This window comes from Mustelus asterias, chromosome 19 (genome assembly GCF_964213995.1).
Source record: "Mustelus asterias chromosome 19, sMusAst1.hap1.1, whole genome shotgun sequence".
NCBI lineage: Eukaryota > Metazoa > Chordata > Chondrichthyes > Carcharhiniformes > Triakidae > Mustelus > Mustelus asterias.
The window spans coordinates 63840279-63867090 of record NC_135819.1 but is presented as its reverse complement, the minus strand read 5'-3'; the positions used below and the strand labels follow the sequence as shown (position 1 = coordinate 63867090).

Genomic DNA, 26812 nt, shown 5'->3' with positions numbered 1-26812 from the left:
CATTGAGCCTGCTCTGCTATTCAAACAGATCATGCCTGACCATCTACCTCAATGCCATTTTTTCCCACTATTCCCATATCCCTTAATGTAATTAGTATCCAGAAATCTATCAATTTGTCTTGAACATGCTCAATGATTGAGCTTCCACAGCCCTCTAAGGTGGAGAGTTCCAAAGATTTATCATTTTCTGAGTGAAGAAATTCCTCCTGATCTCAGTCTTAAATGGCCTGCCCTTATTCTGATACTGGGTTTCCTTTGGTTCTAAAGTCACCAGCCAGGAGAAACACTTCTTGGGGCTAAAGGAATCAAAGGATATGGAGGGGGTGGGGGGAGAGATGGGATCAGGATATTGAATTTGATGATCAGCCATGATCAAATAAATGGCAGAGCAACTGAATGGCCTACTCCTGCATCTAGTTTCTATCCTATCCACATCAACCCTGTCACATTTCCTGCAAGGATTTGCAAATTTCAAGGAGATCACTTCTCATTGTTCAAAACTCTAGAGAATACAGGCCCAGTTTCCTCAGTCTTTCCACATAAAACAATCTCACCATCTCTGGGGTTAGTCTGGTGAACCTCCTTTGCACTCCCTCTATGGCAAGTATACCTTGCCTTAGATAAGGACACCAAAACTATATTCCAGGTGAGGTCTCATTGAGGATCTGTAGAATTGAATTAAAAATTAGACATTGGGGCTGGTGTGACTGAAATAGTACCCCAGAGGTCTGGTCTAATGATCTGAAGAACATGGGATCAAATCCCACCATTGCAATTCAAGAATTTGAATTCAATTTGAAGAATCTAAGTATAAAAAAGCTGGGATCGGTAAAAGTGATCATGGAGGTGTCAGATTGTTATTAAAAAAAACTGGTTCACTCATGCTCTTTGGAGAAGGAAACATGCCATTTTTAACCCATATTGCCTAAATGTGACTCCAGTCCCACACCAATTTATTTCACTCTTAACTGCCCTTTGAAGTGGCCTAGCAAGCCACTCCGTTGTATAATCTACTTCAAAAAACATCGGGCAACAGGGATAGGCAATAAAGGCCAGTCTTGCCAGAGACATCACATTTCTAGAATTAATTTTTAAAAAATGATTTGAGCTAGCCTTGGAGTGCAAGCTCAGAATATTCTCTGAATCAGAAGGTTCAGTGTTAAAATCCCACCCCAGAAGACTTAAGGACTGTGATAACTCCCACAAGCTCCATGGGGAATCATTGATCGATCTTCCTGTGGGGCTTGTTGATTTTGAGTGCCCCTGGTAACAGGCAGTGGCCCGCCCAACTGGAACTCATTATCTGAGCTGTTTATAAGGCAGGCCCAGGACTGTGCCTGTTGAACTGTAGTCCCAGGTAGGGACTAATGTGTGTACATCATAGTAGTGGTTTTATTTTGCATTCGGTAATAAACTAGGTTTTCTTTCCAGTCAGGCTTCCTTTGTCATTACAAGGGCAAATTCTAGTCCAACGCTTCCAATGCAGTTTTGAGGGAGCACTATCAGAGGTGCTGGTTTTTGAATTAGATGTTGAACCAAGGTCCCATCTGCTCTCTCAGATGCTATTCTGGAGGGGTTTTCTCCAATGTCATACCCAACATTTATTTCTTCAACTGACATCGCAAAAGCTCATTGCTGTTTGTGGGACCTTGCTATGTGCAAATTAGTTGCCAGATCTCTCAATATTACAACTGTGATTTGAGCTCAAAAGTATTTTATGGGCTGGAAAGCACTTTCAATATTCTGAGGTCCTGAGATCGTGAAAAGTGCTATGTAAATACAAGGGTTGGAATTTTACCTTCCTGCCTGCCACGGGAATTGGAGCGGGCAAGGGGCGGGCCATGGAAAAGTCCATTGACCTCGGGTGGAACTTTACGGTTTTGGGACGAGCGAGGCTGTAAAATCCTGCCCATTGTTTTTATTTCTTTCTAAAACTCAATGGACCACAGGTCTGATAGCAGCCTTTTTTACATTCAGGAAGTGTAACACCTTATAGAAGCATTTCTGGGAGTAGCCCATTAAAACAATTTTCTTTAAGAATTTCCAAATTCACTTCCCCCCAATTTTTGTGACTTATGTGAGGCCTTGCATCAGAGGAGGCAATGGCCTAGTGGTATTATCAATAGACTATTAATCCAGAAACTCAGCTAATGTTCTGGGGACCCGGGTTCGAATCCCACCACGACAGATGGTGGAATTTGAATTCAATAAAAAAAATCTGGACTTAGGAATCTAATGATGACCATGAAACCATTGTTGATTGTTGGAAAAACCCATCTGGTTCACTAATGTCCTTTAGGGAAACAAATCTGCCGTCCTTACCCGGTCTGGCCTACATGTGACACCAGAGCCACAGCAATGTGGTTGACTCTCAACTGCCCTCAGGTAACTAGGGGTGGGCAATGAATGCTGACCAGCCAGCAACGCTGGTGTCCCACGAATGATTAAAAAAAAGAGGGAGGGGGAAGTGCATTTTCTGAATAACCAGCAAGAGCTGGATTTTCTTCCATTGGACTCCAGGATGCTGATGCTAATTGTAGATCTCTGCCACTATCCTACCAAGGTAGGTCACTCGCTGCAGATCAAGAATACATCCTGGAACCTTCCTGTTGGGACTTTGTGGCTCATTGTGAACTAAGCAATGCCTTTATTCAATGGACTGTGAAAATCAGCTTGAGAGATAAGTTTCATCCTTGCAGCCAGTAATTAAGGGCAAAAAAGAAACATCTTGTTCTGTGTGCCGAACAAATTATTCTTGATTAATATTAGAAATTCAAACAACCACATCGAATGAGAAAATGAGAAGCTTAAATTAAAAAGCTATTTAAATTCAACAGATATACACAAAGAGGAACTCCCTTCACCACTGATGCACCATGGTTGCAGTGTGTATAAGGGACAAAGAAACTGGAGGAGATCTTCAGTTTCTGAGCCTGTTCCGCCCGCCATTCAATTAGATTATGGTTGATCTATAATCTCAACTCCATTTACCTGCTTTGGTTTCACATCACTTAACACCCTTATCTAAAAAATCTATTTTTGAAATTTTCAATTAACTGTAACAGCTTTTTGGGAGAGCCTTGAATGGCCACCTCTAATTTTAGGTTATGTTCCCTTGTTCTGGACTTCCCCACTCGATCTATCATAGTCAATCCTTCAATCATCTTAAAATGTCAATAAATACATCTCTTTATCTTTTGTACTCAAGGGAATTAAAATTTATTCTATGCAATCAGTCGTCATGATCTAATCTTTTTAGCCCCCACTCCCCTGGTATAACTACTCTGAATCCCCCTCCATCTCGAGGCACCCTCTGAAGATGCTTTCATTTTTATTTAAATAAACTGTGGCCAGCGCTGTGGAGCATAAGCCCCTATGTGGAACAGCCTGAGGCTGCAAATATTAACCACTTGTCTCTGTGGCTCTGGTGGACTAGATAGGTATAGGGGGCCTCATGGGGCCACCTCTCCTGATGCTGTCAGGACTGGTTTCACCGGGGGTCCCACCAGCATTGGGAAGATCTGAGTGGCATCCCCAATCTGCCCACAAGTGGATGCTTATATAATCAAAATGGCTATCTGCCGCTGCAGAGAGGAGCCTTTAACATTTCCAGCCTGCTTCTGGCAAGATTGGCTGAAGGCAGGAACTTGTCAGTTCATCAACCCAATGTCCTCCCAACCCAGTTTCCTCCTGGTCTCAGTGTCAAAGCTGCCTCGATGCGAATGGTAAGGTATCACGCTTGACTTAGAGGTTAGGTGGATTAGCCAAGCTAAATTACCCGTTAGTGTCCCTGGATGTGTAGGTTAGGGGGTTAGTGGGGTAAATGTTTGGTGGTTACAGGGATAGGGCAGAGGGGTGGGCCTGGATAAGATGCTCTGTCGGGGAATTGGTGCACTCAATGGGCTGAATGGTCTCCTTCTGCACTGTAGATATTCTCTAAGTATATTGTCTCTTCTTTTATTGTCAGAGTCAACATCCAGAAGTCCCTGATGATCAGCATTGCAGGAGTACCTACACTTACAGCGGTTCAGGAAGAAGGCCAATTACCACCTTCCCAAAGACAACCCGGGATGGGTAATAAATGCTGATCTTGCCAATGATGCCTACAACTAGAGAATGACATTTTTAATTGGCTGCATGTACAACATATCTCAAGACAGCTGGACTGTCTACAGGGCTAATTCTTCCTAGTCAATGGCAGAATTAATTTTATTTCATGTGAATAGCAACTCAAGGACAAATGGAAGTGGAGGCGGCTGTGGAATAAAAGGGAGAGGAAACGACGGCTGGAAGTGTGTTCATCAAGGCATAGGTTATAATTGTTTGCTCAAATACTTGACGTCTCTCCAATAACTTTAATCGAAGGTTACACTAACATGAATGGCTGAGACACAGAACAGAAAATTAGCAGATGAATTAAATTAAACCACTTGTCAGGCAGCATCTGCTGTGGTCAAAGAATACATTTACAGTCAAACGCTGCAGCAAGTACTTAAATTAATCTTGGAATGAACTGCTTCATAAATGGGGCAGTCCCTTCGAGTTTGCCCGCTACTATCCTGCCCCAAGTGACTGAGACCAGAATACGACTCTGCAGGTGTCAGTGACCATGGTTCACATATGATCTGGTTGATAAGTATTGATGGGCTATTTGACCTTCGTCGGGACATGGCTTAGCCTGATCCTGTCCTTAGCTGAAATCCATACAGATTAAGTTGGTCATAAACATCAATCAGATGTAGATGTCCCATCTGATTTTCCAATTCTGAGCAGTGGTGAAGCCAGGAACCGTTCCCAAAATCTCCCCATTTGAAATTAGCTAAATTAGGAGCGATGTGGGTGAAACTGGAGTTTCCTGGTCTGAATGGTTTAACTACAGACAACCTTACTGGGCTGAAACACAGTGAAGCTCGCGGTGGGGGTAGGGGAGTTGGCGAGGGGAGAGAGAGGAGGAGTCTATGACCTGTATATTAAGGCATTAAGGCATGGTACAGTTCATACCTAGGCACTGCCCAAGAACTGAGACAAGATTCAACCTGTACGTAGGCACTGAGATATGGTACACTCTGTACCTAGGCACTATCGGACGGTGCAGTCTGCACACATGCACTGAGTCACAGTGCAGGCTATACTCAGGTTTTGCACCCAGTGTTTAGGCATCATTGCACCCAGGTACTTAGGGATGATGCAGTTTGTACAGTACCCAGGCATTGTGGAATGGTGCATTCCAATAATCAGACTCTGTCCCATGGGATATTAATCAGTACAGCTCTGATTCAAAGTCCTGGTAGGTACTGGGAAATATGTGCTAACCATTTCTGGGAATGCGAATAATCCACATGTTGAGTTGTAAACGTTTCCCTTTAGATGTTACTGTATGACAAATGCTCAGTGAGACACAGCAATGAACCTCGCCACAGGGCCAGAATCAGTCTCAGAGCACAGCTTTTGTACCATAAGAAAAAAATCTATTTGAAATGGTACTTTTACCTCCTCAACTAGACTATCTCTTAATTTTCTATGGAGAAAGGTAACACAAGACCACCAAGCAACCTTACCTAATAATTTAACCCTCTCAGCCCCAGTATCACTTTGATAAATCTGCAAAACACTTCACTCAAGGCCAATGTATCTTTCCTGAGTTCTACTGCCCAGGATTGAACATGGCACTTTGGATGGGACCTGACTGGAGTTTTAGTCAATGATAAGCAAGTTATCTGTTAGTGTCAGCTGTACAGCTAGTTAATGAGATGGCTGGTTAGAATTAGTTACCAGTTAGTAGGGTCTAACTCAAGTCTTTGGAATTTTTGCTGCTTAAATCTAGAAGCTTGTGCTTATGCATGATGGAGTGCTATTCCAACAGAGTATTTAACTCAGGGAATTTGGAGAGTCAGGAAAGAGGTGAGGCTCTGGTCTTTTACAAAACAATAAGTAGTCTGAGTGAGGTAGTTGGAAACAGCAAGATCTGGCGAGTAGCTGGTCAGTGTTTCTATATAATAGTCCAAAAAGTAAAGGCATGGCAGGGAAACTCAGTCTTATGGAACACACATCCTGTGTCATGTGGGAAATCCTGAATGCTTCCTGTGGGCTGGATAAACACATTCGCGCGAAGTGTTGCCAGTTAGATTAGTTCAGGTGATGGGTTTCAGAGCTTGATTGGCACCTGGAGTCACTATGGGGTATCTATAAGACTGAAGGCCTTGTATATGGCATGTTTCTGAAGGTGGTCACCCTTTAGCTTAAAATGTATAGACAGTGAGAGAATGGGTGATTGCTAGAAGGCCAAGGAGGACTAGGTAGGCAGGATGCACCTCACATTCTAACATTTATTCTGTTCTGAATGCTTGTGAGAGTGATGGTTTCTCCAGCGCCAAGTCCATGGCAATGTGTGTGGCACAGTTGTGGGATGGATGGTGGGAAGGGGGTGAAAAGAAAAGTGGAAGAGCAGTGATGAAAGGTGATACAATAGTGAGGGGAACAGATGACATTCCAAGATGGTATGTTGCCTCCCCAGTGTCAGGGTCAAGGATGCCACTCAGCAGCTGAAGGGGTAAGATGTACATCAGAGATTGTGGTCGATATCAACATCAATGAAATAAGCAGAAAAAAGGATGAGGTCCTGAAGGCAGAGTTCAGGGTGCTAGAAGAGGGATTGAAAAGCAGGGCCTCAAAGGTAATAATCTCTGGATTATTCTCAGTGCCACATACCAGTGTGTACAGAAATAAGAAGATTGAGCTGATAAATCATGGAGATGGAGCAGGTGGGAGGGCTTTAGATTCCAGAGGATTGGGGCCACTTCCAGGAGAAGTGGGACCTGTATACGCTGGATGGGTTGCACTTCAATAGTGCTGGGACCAATATCCTCACAGGGAATTTTGCTGGTGCTATTGAGAAGGGTTTAAACTAGCTTGGCAGGGATTGGCAACCTGAGAGTGTATTCAGAAGAGAGAGAAAAATTGGAAGTGGAGGGCAAAAACATGAGTATGTTTGGAAGACAAAGGCTAGGAAAAGAGAACAAGGGAGTTTGGTAACAGAAAATGGTATATACTTCAATGCAATATGGGATACTTGCCCTTAATAGCCAAGGCATTGAATAGAAGAGAAAGGAGGTTATGATAGAGTTGTATAAAACTCTCGTTAGGCAACAGCTGTGTGCAGTTCTTGTCACCACACTATAGAAAGGATGAGATTGCATTAGAAAGGGTGCAGAAGGGATTCACCAGAATGTTGCCTGGGATGGAGCGTTTCAGCTATGAAGAGAGGTAGGGGTTGTTTTCCTTAGGGGGGTCCTGATTGAGATGTACAAGATTATGAGGGACATGGATAGGGTAAATAGGAAGAAACGTTTCCCCTTAGTAGAGGGGTCAATAACCAGAGGGCATAGATTTAAGGTAAGGGCAGGAGATTTAGAAGGGGACTTGAGGAAAAGGTTTGAGCAGTTGAAATGCCATAGCATACAAGGCTTTTGACCAAGTGCTGGAAAATGGGATTAGAATAGATGGATGCTTGATAGATGGTGCAGACACAATGGGCAGAATTTTACGACCTCTTTACGCCCGTTTTGCGGTGGGAAGATGTTGTGAAATTGGGTGTAAAGCAGCTAGCGCGAATGGCGCTAGTTTTTGCGCCTGTCTCGATTTTATGACACCTGGATTTCCGGTGCGGTCAGCCTCTCACTGGAAATGGGCAAGAGGCTGATTAATTTATATAAATTTATTTTAATGTTGATTCCAATGTGTTTAGTGAGCCCAGCGCTCAATTGTCTGAGCTACCACACAATTCTGGTTGACCTGGAGACTCTCCCACTCTTACCATCTGCTATAGGCATACTAGAAGGGTTTGCAGATTGATAATGAACCTGATTGGTCATGTTAGAAATCCACCTTCACAATAATAATGAATGAGACGATTATAGTTGTTGGAAGGATGACATAGTAGAGGGATTATTAAATGGGGCCATATGGGTAGAATTAAAGAACAAAAGAGTGGCAATCGTAAGACTGGGTGTGTAATACAGCCCCAAACAGTCACAAAGAGATAGAAGAGCAAAGATGTAAGCAAATCTCTGAGAAGTGCAAAAACAATAGGGCAGCAATTGTGGGTGGAAGAATTCAACTAATCTAATATTAACTGTAATAGATTTCGTGTGAAAGGCACAAAGGGTGCAGAATACTTCAAATACATTCAGCAGGAACTTTTTAGCCAGTACATAGCAAGTCCAACAAGTGACTGGATGGTTTTGGATTTAGTTTTAGGGAATGAAGTTGGGCAGGTGGAATAATTATGGAAAAGGGAACAGATAGGTCAGGAATAAAAGCTTCTGATTGGGGAAAAACTAATTTTACTAACCTGGGACTGGGATGGGATTGGGCTGAAGTGGACTGGAAACACCAACTTGAATGTAAATAAGTGCCAAATCAGGGGGGGGCATTAAAGAAAGAGATAGAGAGTTCACAGCAAGTATGTTCCCTGATGGAAAAATGATCTCAGCAGGGTTATTAAGAAGCAATGTGAATATTCTGTGTGCCAACAGATTTTCAATATTCTCTCTGGGCAAAGATCCTCTGCCCAACTCAAAATGATAGGAATGGGACATCTGGTAAAGGCAGTGTAGGTGCAGGAAACAGGTTTCTGTAATCATAGAATGATGCTGCACATAAGGAGGCCATTTGATCCAACAGGCTGGATTTTGCAAGTTGGGTTATATCACTGATGTCAACCTCAATTTTGTGTCAGAAACCCAGAAGTGGCTGTGATGGGATGTCGGGCATCATCTTCCTGGACATGCCACCGGTTGAGGTTGACTTGCTTTGGTAGGTAGGCTATCAACTTGGATGCTTTTTCTGAAGCCTTCCTCAAATGTTAGATTGAAGGTGCCAAAAGTGTGGAGGAGGAACATGTTCACACGATTGGTTTTGGCAGCGCAGCAGTCTTTCGTTATGACAGTGCATTTGTTGGGCATGGAGTCTCTGGCTTTGGTATCTCCCCTTCCTGCTGCTGGAAAGCCAGCTCTAGATAACAAGTAGCTTCACACATGGCAGGGGACGCTCTAATGGTGGGATGGTCCTGTTTCCTTGGAAAATGGCCCCTCATTGGGCCTTAAGTGCTGTGGTTGGCTGCTTGCCACATTAGGCTGGGTGCCAACTTCTTCCCTTCCACCCCGCGCACCCACCTGATGAAGGAACAGCCTGTTCCGAAAACTAGTGGCTTTCGCTACCAAATAAAACTGTTGGACTTTAACCTGGTGTTGTTAGACGTCTTACTGTGGCTCCTATGGAAGCAGGAATGCATGAGGAAGTTGTCTGTACATGACGCCCTGCTATTTTCCTGTCCCCCTCTCTCTAATGCCACCTGCGCATGTCTGGAAAAATTCAGCCAATTGTGTGTGTGCCAGTTCTTTGGCAGAACTAACCAGTTAATCCCACTCCCTTCCTCTTTCCACATTACTCTGTAATTTTATTGCTTTTAAATGTTTATCGAGCTCTCTATATAATGTTAACTATTGCATCTGTTTCCACCTCTTAGGTAGTGCAATCCAAATCGCTGTGAAAAAAATGTTTACATAGGATTACATAGAATACACAGTACAGAAACAGGCCATTTACCCCAGCAGCCTACTCCAGCCTCCTACCATATTTCCTTGTCTCCCATTGTAACTGTCTATTCCCTTTCCCTCAAATGCATGCCCAGCTTTAATGCATCAATTCACTTCAACCATTCCCTATGGCAGTGAGTTCCACATTCTCACCATTCTCCGGAGGTTTCTTCCGGACTCCTTATTGGATTCCATGCTGACTATCTTGTATCGATAGCCTCTCATTATGTTCTTGTCCACAAGAGGAAACATTCTCTCTGTATCCACTCTATCAAAGCTTTTCATAATTTTAGAGACCTCCATTGGTCAACCATCAGCCTTCTTTTCTCAACAGAAGAGGCCTACCTTTTCAATCCTTTCCTGATATGTATACCTACACAGTTCTGGCATCATCCTTGTAAATCTCTCCAACCCCTCCAATGCTTCTATGTTCTTTTTATAGAATGGCAATGAGGACTATGTGTAATACTCTAAGCGTGTTCTAATCAAGGTTTGATACAGGTCTAGCATAACTCTCCTACATTTTAGGCAGAAAGTTTTGATTTTTTTTCTAAGTGTTGCCTCCAGCAGGAAAAACAGAGGGCAGCCCACCAGCTGCCTTGCCGGGTTTTCCTGCCGTATTTTAAAACACTTTAGAGAAAACAAAAGTTGCTCGGACAGGCCCCACAACATCAGACAGACAGAGCGGGTTCTGAATGAGCCCACTCCACCAGCAATCTCCGCTCCTGTGAGATCAGGTGGGTGCTCCAATCAAAAAATGAAATAAAGAGATCCCCAGAGACACGGAAAACCCCCCACCCCACTGATATGGAAAACCGCCCATGCCCACAGACATGGAAAACGCCCCACCCGCACAGACACGGAAATCCCCCCCCACCCCCATGGATACAGAAAAGCCCCACTCCCATGGACACAGAAACCCTCCCCCACCACCACAGACATTGCCCTTTGGTCTGGCCCAGGAATGACCCTCTCCCACGGGGGTTGTACTTACCTGCACGACCCCAGCGGGAACCATTCACCAGGTCCCCGTTTGTCAGGACCTGTTGTAAACCCCGCCGACATGATTTCACGCCAATGGGAGGGACCTTATGTGGGAGGATGATACAGTGGGGAGGCTCACTAATGACATTCAAATGTATGGTAATGGGGTTCCTGACCTTTCATGGCAGGAAACCCATTACGCCATTGACGGGCAACAGGGACTATCGCAGTGGGAAATCCCGCCAGCTTAAATGCCAATCTTGGACTCTTGTGTATTCTCTGTCCCCTCCTTCTTTCTCACCCTCTGAAAATTGGAGAGGAAAATCTCCTCCCCCTTCAATTCCATCCCTCTAGAGATAAACCCGAGTTATTTGGTTTGCTTTTTTTGTGGTTTTGCTACCCTGTGGCGCACATTTTAGTGATCAGTGCATTTGTACTCCAAAAGTTTCTCATTCTTTTATCCCATCTAGACTGGATTCTTCCCAGTAGATGGAAGACTTCCCCATTCTTCCGACCAAAATGTACTTTTAGCAGAATATATTTTTCCTGTTTTTCTACATCATTTTTTGCCAATATTGTTTCTCATTTATTTACCCAAATTTTATTCCCAACCCCTCAAAATCAGCTTTTCATTTCCTCATGTCTGCTGTGGTTTTTTGCCAACCATTTTAAATCTGTGTCTCCTGGTTATTAGCCCTTCTGCCACAGAAACTGTTTCCTCTTATTTACTCCAACAAACAGTTCATGATTTCGGAGGAAAACCTCCTCCTAGTCTTCTCTGTTCCAAGAAGAACAACAGTTTCTCCAGTCTCTCAACATCCCTGCTAATATTGCTGTAACTTTATTTATTCTGCACTCTCTCCACCCTTCACCTTTCCTAACATTTGGTGCTAGAATTGAACACAAGAGCCAAAACATTCTGACCATTCCCACCGGTGGATCTTCTGCTCTCGGCGATGGCAACCCCCTTGCCACATGTTTCCCATGGCACAGGGCACGAACAACAGGAAAATCCAATGATAGTGGCAAGACTGGGAGATCCTGCTGCTGGCCAATAGCAGGATGACTCTGCCAAAACACACTGCGAGGGGAGTGGCGGGGGGGGGGGGGAGGCAGAAAATCCCGCTCAATATTCTAGCTCAGCCATAACCAGCGTTACACAAAGGTTTAGCAAAATGCCCTTGCTTCTGAGTAAAACCAAAGGTCCAGATATGATTTTTAACAACCTTCTCAACTTTATGCACATGCATACCAGGTCTCTTTGTTTTTTATTCATTCCTGGCATGCGGACATCATTGAAAAATGCCCTTGAGAAGGTGGCGGTGAAGTGGTGAGACTGTATGTGAACCATCTCCTCTTTAAAGGCAGCCCATTGTTATGTTACAGTTTGGTCTGCCAATCTTTGATTCCAATTTACATGGGCAGATCAGTTCTCACTGCATTGAATTTGACTCTCCTCCAATTAAGTATTTTTTACTCTGAATCATCTCTTATCCTTTTCCACAGTCAACTAAACCTGATGACAGTATGATCATTGTTCTCTAAATGTTCTGCGACTGACACATGGGGTGGAATTTTCCCGCTCCACCCACCATGGGAATTGTAGTGGACGGGACACAGACCATGAGAAGGTCCATTGACCTTAGGTGGGATTTTCCGGACTTGTGCCGAGCATGGCTGGAAAATCCCACCCATGATCCTCATTCCCTAGAATCAGATCCAACAATGCCTCTCTCCTCATTAGGTGGAAATATACTGATTCTGTAAAATTCTGCTGAACACACTTCAAAAACGCTCTGTATTGTATTTCAGTTAACATTAGGATAACTAAGCTTCATCTTCCATAACTTTCCCACAAGTTAATGACCTATAGAAGGATTTGCAGATTGGCACTCAACCTGTTTGGCCGAGTTATGCGCATAATGTCCTTGGCCATCATGTCTTGGGATGGGACTTGAACCAGGAGCTTCTGGCTCAGAGGCAGGGATGCTACCTACTGTGCCACAAGACCACCTGGCCAAAGAATTTAGTTGTGTAATGTGACCTGTATTGTTTCTTAATTGCAGACTTTGAAAGTATGCTCTGCATGAAAAATTCAAGTCATTAATACATTTCATAAAACAGCAGTTGTCTTTATACTGACTCCTGGGGAACATGACTAGATACCTCCATCCAGTCTGCAAAACAACTCCCAACTTTACTTCTTTCCCTTCGCCAATTCTGGATCTGTGTCACCACTGCCCCTTCAATCCCATTGGTTTAAGTTTGTTAACAATTCAAGTCCTGTTGGATATTCTAAAAACTGTCCTTTCGTGAATATACAAATGGAAGCTAGCATATCCATCCTAGTGCGATTGGCTAGTTTTTGCTGATGAGTCACTATTTCTCAGCTTCCCACTTGCAAATCCAGAATACCCGGCTTGAAGCTAGATGTGTGCTCATGCTCTCATTGAGCTCACATACTTGGGACAACGTCATTCTCAAAGCAGGAACGAGCTGGAGAAAGCGTTCCAACAGTGTTGCTCTTATCCATTGGGAGCAAAGGGAAACTGAAATCCTGCCATGATTCCCTGCACATTCTCATATTACTGATGCTCAGAGCTAAACACAGTGTTAAAAGTGAATGGGTTTCTCACACTGATCTCTGCTGGCGTGATACGCCTGCTTGTAGGCCGCTGTTTGACCGTCGCAGCTCGGGAGTCTGCTGCCACATTCTCCGTCCTGGCTGAACGATCAGCTGCTGCAAGGATCTCATCCAATTTTTCTAAAACAAAATTAGAACATTGCATAAGAAACAGCAGGATATCACATCAGAGAAGAGAGAATGTTCCATCAGAGAGAAGAAGATATTGCAGAAGATACCACATTACGTCAGAGAAGGTAGGATATTGTATTTGAAAGGACAGAATATTATATCAGCAAAGAAAGGAATTGAAATCAGGAAAATAGAATATTGCATCAGAAAAGGCAGGGTATGACATACTTTATTCTTGATGTAATATCTTGGGTTGTGGATTCAAGTCCCATTCTAGAAACTTAAGCGCATAATTTAGCTTGACAGTTTAGTGCAGTACCAAGGGAATGCTACAGTGCAGGAGGTGACATCTTTCAAATGAGATATATATCCAGAAAGTGTTCTCTTCGGTGAACATAAAGTATCCCATGGCATTGTTCAAAAAGGACCAGGGGAATTTTCCTGGCATTCTGGTCAATATGTTTCTTAATATCTAAAACAGATTGTCTGGTCAAAATCACACTGCTGTGCGGTGGGATATAGATATGTGCAAGTTGGTAGGCAGGTTGTTACATTTCAGCACTTGAAAGTGACAATCATCTTTTTGTACAGAGGGTTGGAAGGACATGGAATACTTAGCTAGAAAGCTTGGAAAAGTGGAATCTGGAAAATGTTCTTAAAAAGAGCTTAAATATTTCTAACATAACTCTCATAAAAGAGTCTGGGGAAAGAACAGGAGGTAGTGGCCAGAATTCTCTGACCTCGCCTGTGGCTGGGATTTGTCGGTCCCGCTGCAGTGAATGCAGCTTTGGCTCAGAGCCAAATTCTCCATTCTCACTGGGGGCAGTGGCGAGGCGAACAAGATTGGAGAATTTTAGCCAGTACATTCAGAGAGATGGCTCACTTGTGATGGCCTCTTTCTGCGCAATATAATTAATCAGTCTCGGTACAAATTGGACATAAGGGACAGGATTTTGGGGGACCTGTCTGCCACCAGGATTGTCTGATCCCCCTGAAATTTTAATGGACTTTTAGCTGGCCTACCATATCCCCTGCGGCAGAATCGCAAAATCCTGGCCCAAATATTTTCTCTGGATGAAATACTCTGGACTGACCACATAATGCTTTTCCTAATAGTCTTGTTTTTGGATGCTCATCTCAGCAAGTCTGCTGATTTATACCGCATAATATGGAGAGCTGATTGTATAGCCTCCTAAAATCAGCTCCCAGTGTTTAAGTTTCACAAAGAAGAAGTTGCGATGTTCGGGGTAGATACCGTCTGTATATTGCTGAAAGATTTGTGCTTCGAATATGACACTCAGCAGGCAAGGAACAAGTGTCTCCATTTTACTAAACCACTAATTAAAGTTGCCAATTAAAGCTGTTTATCACAGTGATAATGTGCTGATTGGATTCAAGCAGACATGTCAGGCATTTAGACAAACTCTATATAAAATGCAATGACTCACTGGAACAAGGACTGTTTCTCCCAACACTATCATATCAAACACTCTCAAGGAAGGTACAGCACAGGTTAAATTCAGAGTACAACTCACTACACCATCCCATTAAACATTCTCATTGTCAAAATCTCCATTATTTAGCTCTAAACTCCAAGCTCCTCCAGCCCAACATAAATAGATACCTGGTCATTTCAATCTGCTCCCTTTCCCATAACCTCTAGTGCAAGTCACCTTTTATCCAACTTTTTGGTAACACTGAAGTTAGATGAAAAACACCAGCTGCCTGTCCAAGAGTTAATTAAATCCCCTTGCCCAACTATTTCCCCAATACTTTCCTCAATCACTCTTATTTTTGCGAAACAAATCTATTCAGCTCCTTCCTGAATTTGCTGACACTATCACCTGCTACTGTGCCCTGGGAATATCTATTCCACATATTCCTTATTCTAATTTAAGGCACCCCAAAATCACCTCAGATTGGCCAGCAGCTCTTGAGGTTAGAACTTCCTTCCCCAAGGTTCTATATCCCGGTGAAGGTGTGCCACTATTCAGTTAAGTGTTTGACTGGCATATAATTTCGTGGGCATTCCCAAAAGGAGGCAGTGCAGGCTCTCACCAACTCATCAACCGGCGGACAAGAATCCCACGACCTCCATTAAATACCTCTGTGAGAGGTAGTTAAATTCTTACTATCTCCTCAACTTCCCTCAGCTGTGCTTCAATCTGTGCCCCCAGATACACAGACTGTATTAAATTATCTTTATCCCTCCAGCAACTTAGGAACACGAGCAGGCTTCAACTCCTTAACCTGGATCCACCACCATTCAATTAGATTGTGGCTGATCTATACCTCAACTCCACTTACCCACCTTAGTTCCCTGTCCCTCAATACACTTACCTAACAAGAATCTAATGACATAAAAACAGAGAGTGCTGGAAAAACTCAGCAGGTCCGACAGCATCTATAGGTAAAGAATTTATTGATTCAGTATCTAGAACTTTTCAGGGGAGACAGTTCCAATTCTCACTCCCCAAAAGGAAGTGCCTCATTTGACACGAGGCACAGAAGATTCTAACTAACAAATAAGGTTGGACAGCAAGATCTAGCAAATCATTGATCATGATCGTGAAAGAAATATTTGCACATGCAAAGTTCCCACAAACAGCAATATGATAATGATGAGGTACTCTGTTTTTGTGATGTTGACCGGGGTATAAATATAGGCCAGGCCCCCTGGGATAAACTCCCCTGCTCTTCTTTAAAATAGTGTCATGCAATCTTTTACCTCTGCATGAGAGGGCAAAAAGGTGTGTTGCTTATTGCCCCATCCAAAAGACAGTACCTTTGAGAGTGCAGCACTCCCTCAGTACTGCATTGGAGTGTAATTCTTGAAAATCTTGCATTTATGTAGATCCTTTTACAACTTCAGGATTTCCCAAAATACTTTACAGCCAATTAAATACCCTCGAAGTCTAGTTTCTGTTATAAGGTGAGAAATGTGGCAACTAATTTGCACACAGCAGGTTCCCACAACCGGCAATGTGATAATAACCAGATCATCTGTTTTACAATGATGTAGATTGGCTCGGATACCAGAAAGAACCTGCCAACTCCTCTTCCAATGATGCCATGGGATCGTTCACAACCACAAGCTTAACTTCTCACCCAGAGGATGACACGATGCGCCATAACCTTTCCTTTGCTCAGTGTTCTACAGCAGGAGGCACAGCAGGATGTCTAACTGATTTTCTCTCTCCCTAGCTTAGGGTGTTGTGAATATTTGGAGCTAATCTATGAGGACCTCCACAGGGAATCAGCTAACAGCACGGGCCTGATATTGAAGCTGGGACCTTCTTGGTCTCTTGTGGTTGAGGGTCACACGGGGCAGTGCCCTGAGGCAGGACCTTCCCCACAAGCTTCTGGACCCTGATGTGAGTATCAAATGGAGGTCAGAGGATTGCACTTGTGGGGAACAGTCACCAAGCTGTGATTTTCCTGAACTGACCAGAGGGCAGGCTCCAATTAAGGATGATAGGCAGGATTTCAAAGCTGGCAGACCAATTGGAAGCCGTCCAAAATTGAAGAAACAACAGGCTGTATTTTCAGGTGAGGAGAGAGAGAGACACCCTGATTGTTTAAAATTTTAAATAAAAAATAGTATTAGCAGCCAGGGTCTCCCCAGAACAATGTGTCCAGAGGCAGGTGGGGAGGACCATATAGCCTAACTGGAGTGTTAGATCTCCAGGTAGCTACCGGGAGGCCGCCCCTTCAGAAAGCTACACTGTTCCCCAGAACCTCCTGCTGCCTGAAGGCCAGGTGGAAACCTCCAGTCAGCTTTTGACAATAGGCCCTAATAGGCTACTAAAATAGAAGCAAAATGCTGGAAACCTGAAATAGGACCAGAAAATGCTGGAAAAACTCAGCTAGTCTACCAGGGTCAATGTTTTACTGCTGTGTCTATGCACAGTAAATGCCAAAGGTCCAAATCAGTTTTTATAAAAGTCACAGGTGGCATACTATATAGAATGAGAAAGATAAAGTATCCTTCCTCATCCTTTTCGACCTGTTTGCAGCCTCTTGGCCACTTCATCCTCTTCCAATGCTGCTGCACTGTCATCCAGCTGGTTGGGACTGAACTCACCTTGTTGCATGCTTATCTATAGCCAGAATCATAGCCAGAAAGCAGTGAAGCCTGGGTCATTAAACATATTCAAGGCTGAATTAGACAGAATTTGGATCAACAAAGAAGTTAAGGGTTTTGGGAGACAGGCAGGAAAGTGGAGTTATGGCCGCAATCAGAACAGCCATGATCTTATTGAATGGTGCAGGCTTCATGGGCCAAATGGCCGACTCCCATTACTATTTCTTATGATCTTACGACATGCAAACTCAGTGACAGGGTGATGTCCCATCACAAGAACATAAGAAGCAGGAGTAGGCTATTCGGATTTTTGAGCCTGATCTGTCATTCTTTTACCTCAACTCCACCTCTCCCACCATCCCCCATATCCCTTAATTTCCTGAGTATCCAAAAATCTATTGACTTATCTCTTAAATATACTCAATGACTGAGCAATTCCCAAGCTCAGTAACTAGGTAATGTTCTATCACTGAGTACAGCTCAGTAACTGGGCAACATCCCATTATAAGAGGTTAAGAACTGAAGAAATGGGGACAGAATTATGCCATTTGGACCTGTACACCTACTTCTGCCATTCAATAGGTAACAGCTGATCTCTACCCCATCTTCACCTTCGCTCCTATCCTCATATTCCGCGACGCCTTTAGTATCCTGTTATGGATATCTATTTTATAAGACCATAAGACCATAAGACATAGGAGCGGAAGTAAGGCCATTCGGCCCATCGAGTCCACTCCACCATTCAATCATGGTTGATTTCAACTCCATTTACCCGCTCTCTCCCCATAGCCTTTAATTCCTCGAGAAATCAAGAATTTATCAATTTCTGTCTTGAAGACGCTCAACGTCTCGGCCTCCACAGCCCTCTGTGGCAATGAATTCCACAGACCCACCACTCTCTGGCTGAAGAAATTTCTCCTCATCTCTGTTCTAAAGTGACTCCCTTTTATTCTAAGGCTGTGCCCCCGCGTCCTAGTCTCCCCTGTTAATGGAAACAACTTCCCTACGTCCATCCTATCTAAGCCGTTCATTATCTTGTAAGTTTCTATCAGATCTCCCCTCAACCTCCTAAACTCCAATGAATATAATCCCACGATCCTCAGACGTTCATCGTATGTCAGGCCTACCATTCCTGGGATCATCCGTGTGAATCTCCGCTGGACCCGCTCCAGTGCCAGTATGTCCTTCCTGAGGTGTGGGGCCCAAAATTGCTCACAGTACTCCAAATGGGGCCTAACCAGTGCTTTATAAAGCCTCAGAAGTACATCCCTGCTTTTGTATTCCAAGCCTCTTGAGATAAATGACAACATTACATTTGCTTTCTTAATTACGGACTCAACCTGCAAGTTTACCTTTAGAGAATCCTGGACTAGGACTCCCAAGTCCCTTTGCACTTTAGCATTATGAATTTTGTCACCGTTTAGAAAATAGTCCATGCCTCTATTCTTTTTTCCAAAGTGTACGACCTCGCACTTGCCCACGTTGAATTTCATCAGCCATTTCTTGGACCACTCTCCTAAACTGTCTAAATCTTTCTGCAGCCTCCCCACCTCCTCAATACTACCTGCCCCTCCACCTATCTTTGTATCATCGGCAAACTTGGCCAGAATGCTCCCAGTCCCGTCATCTAGATCGTTAATATATAAAGAGAACAGCTGTGGCCCCAACACTGAACCCTGCGGGACACCACTTGTCACCGGTTGCCATTCTGAGAAAGAACCTTTTATCCCAACTCTCTGCCTTCTGTCTGACAGCCAATCGTCAATCCATGTTAGTACCTTGCCTCGAATACCATGGGCCCTTATTTTACTCAGCAGTCTCCCGTGAGGCACCTTGTCAAAGGCCTTTTGGAAGTCAAGATAGATAACATCCATTGGCTCTCCTTGGTCTAACCTATTTGTTATCTCTTCAAAGAACTCTAACAGGTTTGTCAGGCACGACCTCCCCTTACTAAATCCATGCTGACTTGTCTTAATCCGACCCTGCACTTCCAAGAATTTAGAAATCTCATCCTTAACGATGGATTCTAGAATTTTGCCAACAACTGAGGTTAGGCTAATTGGCCTATAATTTTCCATCTTTTTTCTTGTTCCCTTCTTGAACAGTGGGGTTACAACAGCGATTTTCCAATCCTCTGGGACTTTCCCTGACTCCAGTGACTTTTGAAAGATCATAACTAACGCCTCCACTATTTCTTCAGCTATCTCCTTTAGAACTCTAGGATGTAGCCCATCTGGGCCCGGAGATTTATCAATTTTCAGACCTTTTAGTTTCTCTAGCACTTTCTCCTTTGTGATGGCAACCATATTCAACTCTGCCCCCTGACTTTCCTGAATTGTTGGGATATTACTCATGTCTTCTACTGTGAAGACTGATGCAAAGTACTTATTAAGTTCCTCAGCTATTTCCTTGTCTCCCATCACTAGATTACCAGCGTCATTTTGGAGCGGCCCAATGTCTACTTTTGCCTCCCGTTTGTTTTTAATGTATTTAAAGAAACTTTTACTATCATTCCTAATGTTACTGGCTAGCCTACCTTCATATTTGATCCTCTCCTTCCTTATTTCTCTCTTTGTTATCCTCTGTTTGTTTTTATAGCCTTCCCAATCTTCTGACTTCCCACTACTCTTTGCCACATTATAGGCTCTCTCTTTTGCCTTGATGCATTCCCTGACTTCCTTTGTCAGCCATGGCTGCCTAATCCCCCCTCTGATAACCTTTCTTTTGTTTGGGATGAACCTCTGCACTGTGTCCTCAATTACTCCCAGAAACCCCTGCCATTGCTGTTCTACTGTCTTTCCCATTAGGCTCTGCTTCCAGTCGATTTTTGTCAGTTCCTCCCTCATGCGCCTGTAATTACCTTTATTTAACTGTAGAACCTTCACATCTGATTCTGCCTTCCTTCTTTCAAATTGCAGACTGAATTCTACCATATTATGATCACTGCTTCCTAAGTGTTCCCTTACTTTAAGATCTTTTATCACGTCTGGCTCATTACATAACACTAAGTCCAGAATAGCCTGTTCCCTCGTGGGCTCCATCACAAGCTGTTCCAAAAAGCCATCCTGTAAACATTCAATGAATTCCCTTTCTTTGGGTCCACTGGCAACATTATTTACCCAGTCCACCTGCATATTGAAATCCCCCATGATCACTGTGACCTTGCCTTTCTGACATGCCCTTTCTATTTCGTGGTGCATTTTGTGCCCCTGGTCCTGACCACTGTCATGATTTATACATTATCGGAATATAAACTTTATTTTGAGAATTGGAATTTTTAATGGTCAGACAAATTTAAAACACGTGGGGTGTGATTTTCCCAGCCCGCTGCACTGCTCGAGTCACGCAGTGGACCAGGAAATGTCAGTGGGAGGGTTGAAGTGGGAGGTCGTGACTTCCCTGGGCCATTTTCTATGGTGTAATAAGCCTCATAAAAACAGTGGAGGCTGATTACAATATGGAAATTGACATTTCCATCTCATTGGCGAGCCCGGGGTGGTGGCGTCCAGGCTCGCTAATGTTTTTGACCCCTCCGGGGGATATTCCCACCAGCAGGGATTAAAGCTGGTCCCCAGCAATGAGGACCAGGTGTCGTGATCTTGCTGGTGGGGTAAAAGGTAATTGAGACTCCACCCGACACTGCCCACCAGGCCCTGGCACTGCCCAGTGGGCACTGGGCAGTGCCAAGGGGTGGGGCTTGAGGTGCGGGGCCTGACCGGGGAGCAGCCGATCGGTGGTGTGGGGGCAAAACCGCTGTGCACACTACACAGCGATCAGTGGGCGAGGGAAGGGGCGATCAGGGATGGCCATGGGGAGAGGGTGATCGGCACTGGGCTTTGCGGGGGGGCTTCGGGTCGGGAGGCCAGCAATTCGGGGGTGTGGGTGGCAGGGCTGACCATGGGGAGGGGGGGGGGGGGTGTTGGGGCTGGCAATCGGCGGGGGCGGGGGTAGAGTGTGGGGAGAGGTCAGGTAAGCCATCGGGGGATCAGCGAATGTGCAGTGGCCCACTCAACACGCTGCTTAGACCCCCCCCACGGTGCGTGAAACAGAGCGCCAGAAATTTAACCAACTAAGTTGACCCAAGAAACGGGTGGGAAAATCTCTCGTTTTTCCGCCCGTTGGGCCCTTAGCTTTTTTGGGGGGGAAAATTGCTCCCCTTGTTTGAGAACCTGATATATTTGCAAATCAAAGGGTGGCTTATGTTTGTTAAATAAGGTCATAGTGGGAACTATTGTTAACCCAAAAATGAGTTTTTTGAGTTTCTTGGTGAAAACAGGATGTTTAGAACTGTCTCAATAAGGGGTTTAAATTACTCATAACATTTCCTGGAAGAAAGGGATGGTTTGGAAATTGGGGATAATTAGTTTAAATTTTTATTTGGGCATCACAAGGGTGCCACATTGCCATGGGGATAGACAGCATACTTTTGTTGATTTTGGGTTTATCTGGGTAATTTCTCACAGAAACAGGCTTTCAACTTGTAAGCAGCTGTGAGACAGGCAGAGAATGAGAATCTAAGGGCAGAGGGCTATTAGGAGCCAAGGATTCTTTCTGATTTGCATTCACGTAGCACTGCAGTGTAGCCCATGCTTTAGCTGAGGACTCCACAATTGTGAAGTATTGAAGGGGAGTTCGCCTGGCCAGATACAAGTGAAAGGAAGCCAAGTGATCTCATACTTCGGAGAATCAAAGTGAATTCATGAGAACTGTGGCACATCTTGGTTTGATGCCAGGAGAATAGAAGGAATGTTCAGAATCCTGCAAAGTATATGGGGAACTCTTGGGTGGAAACAAAATTAGAAAGGGGAGTATTCTGTTGAGATTTTAAGGCTTTACATGTAGGCATTTATAAAATATAGTGTTACATTAATAATACATGCTTTGCGTAACCCTTGTAAAGATTTTATTATAATGCAAAAACGCCATTCATTTAGTTAATAACTGGGAGTGCAAATTTATTTATAAAAGCTATTAGTCTCTACCAAGATCTTAACAATCCAAAAATCTACTGACCTCTCTTTTTTGAATAAGCTCAATGAGTGAACAATTCCAAAGTTCATTAACTGAACATGATAACAAATAAGGACAGTCATCACGCAATGTGGAGGGGCGGGGAGAGAGAAGGATGTGCCTGGGGAAGGGTCCGCCGTCCATCTGTCCGTCTGCCAGCCCTCTATCGTGGCTACGTGTGCGGCCGATTGGCCTTTGAGAGGGAGCACGCAGTGTCCACTGACACACTTCAGGCCATCTGTGACAAGTGGACGCTTTTGGGGCTGGGTTGCATTATCACCCCAATGACATTTGATTTAATTTATTAAGTTTCCTTTTGACATTTTGTTTTAGTTACAGTGCCCCACCAGTGAGCAGTCACCCCTGTAATTTTTGTTTGATTTATTAATGATTGTTTTATTAAAAGAAGATAAAATCAGTAATTTGGCACATTGTGTGTTGGTGGATGTCCAACTTGTGACCAAAGCCATCTGTGACCTTAAAATGGTCGTGCTGGGACCCAATGTCACACAAGCACAAGTGTGCAGTGAACTAGCATCTTAGTGTACCTCTGCTCGGATGGAATTCCACACTGGTCCCAAGCCCTGAATCTTCCCTTGGGAGCAGGGGCCCCAGAACCTGAGATGCCTCATGGAAATATACTCCATGCCTTTTAGCTCAGTGTGAAGAAGTTTCTGTATAGGCTACTGCACACCCTTCACCTCCTTGTCCTCACCTGCCATCGAGACATGACTTGGCATGCCAAGTTGTCGTCCAGCGGCTGATGTACCCAGTGGAGGGCTGTCTATGTGGGGGTCCTCCCCATTACCATTGGGGTCTTGGGGTGGAGGGCTGTCTACGTGGGGGTCCTCCCCATTACCATTGGGGGCTTGGGGTGGAGGGTGTTGCACGCAGCAATCCCATACAACTGTAAGATGCATTGGTTCACTGGTTCCCAAGATGCCTGTATTTTTGGTGAATCTGTGGAGTCTGTGGAGCATGTGTATGTAAGTTGTTGTAGGCTGCACGCCTTCTGTTGTTCCTTGAAAAACCTTTTACTTGAGTTTCATTTGCACTTCAGCTCCACACTCCTGATCTTTGGTCTCCCACTGCAAAAGGGGTTAGGGAAGGTGGAGGACCTTCTCCTGGGCTTGGCTAGGCGGTCGAGGGGGTAATTTGATCTGACTGTCTGCCCCAGTACAGCGGCTATGTTCATGGCCAGATGGTATTGGTATACTCTAGGCCTTCCACAACCAATGGACTGCACGAGAGCTAGGGTGCATTGTCACCCCCAGAAATTATATTTTGGTTAGATTAGTTAAGTTTCCTTCGAAGATTTGACTTTTTGTTACAGTGCCCCACCACAGGATGTCGTCCTCTTTAATTTGTTTATATTACTGATCATTTATTTATTTTTGAACAATATAAAGAGAGTTAGTTGGGACACTGGGTTAGAGTTAGGAGGCAGAAATCTGCATTTTGTGAATAACCTGCTATCAAAGAAAATCTGTGTCATGTTTTGAACTTCATCATCTGGCTTGGATCCATTTAACATGGTAGCAGAGGATAGTTGCTTAAACATGAAGATTGGAAACTGAGAAAAACATTTTCAGATAGAATATTGTAATTGAGTTACTTTTGAGAAGAATGGCTGAAACCAGGTGTAAAGTGTCAGGGTATGATTTCCCACTGATGTTGTCTGAATCTGAACCTCATGATCAGTGGAAAAATTAAGGAGATATGTGAAAACTGGTTACAAGCTTACTAAAGATAAAGAAAAAGGAAGGTGTGACCTTGGCACTGTTATTTCCAAACGAATCAGGATTCAGTGCAAAGTATTTTTGGAACTGGAGGCTCATGACTTGGACACTGAGGAAAGTTTGGATATTGTGACAAAATTTATAAGAAAGATGATCTATTAAATGTACTCAAGGCATATTCAGACTTTGATACATTGAGAAAGACGAACAATTCTTCCATAGAGGAATATATCATGGAATTTAACAGATGATATACAATATTGAATAAATTCTATTTGGAAATTCCTGGTTCAGTGCCTGCTTTATAATTGTTGCATTGTGCACAATGGATAGGCTCCTGGTTTTACCTGGAGTTAGGTTCTCTGAAAGAGACATTAATAAAAATTGGGAATGCAGTCATTTCCATTGCCCTTCATGGCACAAATGGAGCATTCAGCAGTGTCACAAAAGATGGGGTATTTTGAGAAGTTCAGAAATGGGCCGCAGATATCAATATAAAAGAAGAATCATAGACAAAGAAATGAGGATGGAGACTTGAGAGTGGAGGTCTGTTGGCTGATCTGGCAGACAACAGGAATTGGGTAATAATAACAGGAGAATAAATCTTACTAATGCCCAGGAATTATTAAGATTAAGGCAACCCCCTGCTGCGGATTCCCCAGCGGTGGAGAGTGTAAACAACAGGAAACCCATTGACAGCAGCAGGACTGGAAGATTCTGCCGCTGGCTAATGGCAGGCTGCCTCCGCTGCTATAATACGATGGAAGTGGGGGAGGGGGGAATGGATCCTGCCCAGGGTTTCAAGGCTGTGCGCAACACAGAAAGTTTGGGAGGGGAAGATAACAATATTCAGCAATTTGAGGGAATTGTACTGATCACAAGAAGCTTGGTATACGAGTAGCATATATTCCAGAAGGTTCTGGTGAATGGAGAGATGTGATCATTGTAGTGAGAGCAGAGAAAGCCATGGGCAAATTCAAACATTGGCTAAATGTTCAAGATGATGGACTAGAGGTACGATGTATGGACTAGCAAAATGAGGTAACACTCTGCAAAGCTAGAAGCAGCAGTAAAAATTATATTCGTGGATCTGGAAGTGAATCTGGCCCGAGGAAACAATCACGTATTGCCAACAGAGCTTCTGATTGTGGGAGGTAGAGTTCAAGTATCAGTAGTCCAGAACAAGATGGAAGAGCAGGTAAAGCCTGTATTTTAACTAGAACATTTACTATAGAACAAACTAGGAAAGCTACTAGAAATAGAAGCCCTTACGATTGGGAAATTTTGGTGGCTACAATAAATTAGAAATTAACTCAACAAGACATGCAAAACAAAAACAATTAAATAGTTCAAAAAATTTGGTCTCTACTCTGAAGTGCCAGATCGAGGACAACCAGCCTTATCACACAAGGTGGATATGTATGGGAAGAACTATTTCCTGATCGGACAAGGCTAAAGCGAGACTAGTGGCTCAGGGTTTCAAAGAGAGATTTGATCAAAATGCCAGAGTAGACTCCTCCATGGCAGAAAAAACTAATCTTGAAGGTTTTCATAGTTCTCTTGGTCACACATTTGTGGGAATATTGGTCAATCAAGACCAAAACCGCATTTTTTGAAGGGTGAAAAATTTCAAAGAGACGTGTTTTGGAAACCAGCTAAAGAAGCAAATGATGCAGAAGGGAAGCTGTGGAAATGAAACAAATGTGTTTATGGATTGAATGATGCATCGAGGGTATGGTATTTCTCAGATAGGTCTCTCTTGCTGAAGATATGTTATATTCAGCTGAAAGCAGACCCAGTGATGTTCTATTAATGCCACAAAGAGAAACTCCCAGGCATCTTTATGATGCACATCAATGATATTCTATGGGAAGGTTCTGCGGAATTTGAGCAATTTGTTATAGGTGAGATAAAAAGGGAATTTAATGTTAGAAGTTGAGCTTTGTGGGGCCTTTAAATACATAGGGCAAAATTCTCTGGCCTCCCTCAGCATTTTTCTTGGCGGCAGGAGGTGACGCGCCATTCACTGGCAGCGGGATCCTCTGGTCCCACCGCTGTGAATGGAAATTCCCATTGAAGCCACCCCACATCGCTGGGACAGGGCGTGCGCCGACTGCAGGACCAGAGAATCACGCCACCATGAAAAACCAGAGAATTCCATCCATAGAGTTTGACGTTAAGCAGAATAACTCAGGTGTAATCTTGAATCAACAATCATACCTAAAAACATTTAATCGTTTCCCAATAAATTGGGCCAGATCCTCAGATAAAAATGATTTTGCATCCAAAACAGAGCAATTAAGAAGTTTGATTGGACCGTTAAACTGACTATGTTCCCGGACTAGACCCAGTGCTAGTTATGACTTATTGGAACTTGATGAAACACATTAAAAGTAAGAAGGTATTGAGGAGAAATAAAACATTAAAGAAATAAAATTTGGAGAAATGGACACTGAAGTTTACAGTCTTGGTGATTAAACTGTTTGTTCCATTTTGGTGATGCCTCCCATGCAATTCTTCCAAATGGGCATTCAAATACAGCTGTGTCTATCAGATTCTTGCTGAGTAAAAACGGAAAATGTCCCTTGGCCTGGAAAGCCAAGGAAATAAAAGGGTGGCTTAAAGTGCCCTAACTGCAGGAACA

At 43.7% G+C, this 26812-nt stretch overlaps 1 protein-coding gene across 1 annotated transcript in view; it reads right to left on the bottom strand.

The window, feature by feature from the left end:
* The window catches only part of shank3a (SH3 and multiple ankyrin repeat domains 3a), an 832189-nt gene that overhangs the window by 80239 nt on the left and 725138 nt on the right, over nt 1-26812 (bottom strand). The window contains exon 18 of the mRNA XM_078235726.1: nt 13217-13344. Within this exon, the coding sequence (XP_078091852.1) occupies nt 13217-13344 (128 nt within the window). The remainder of the gene's footprint in view (nt 1-13216; nt 13345-26812) is intronic.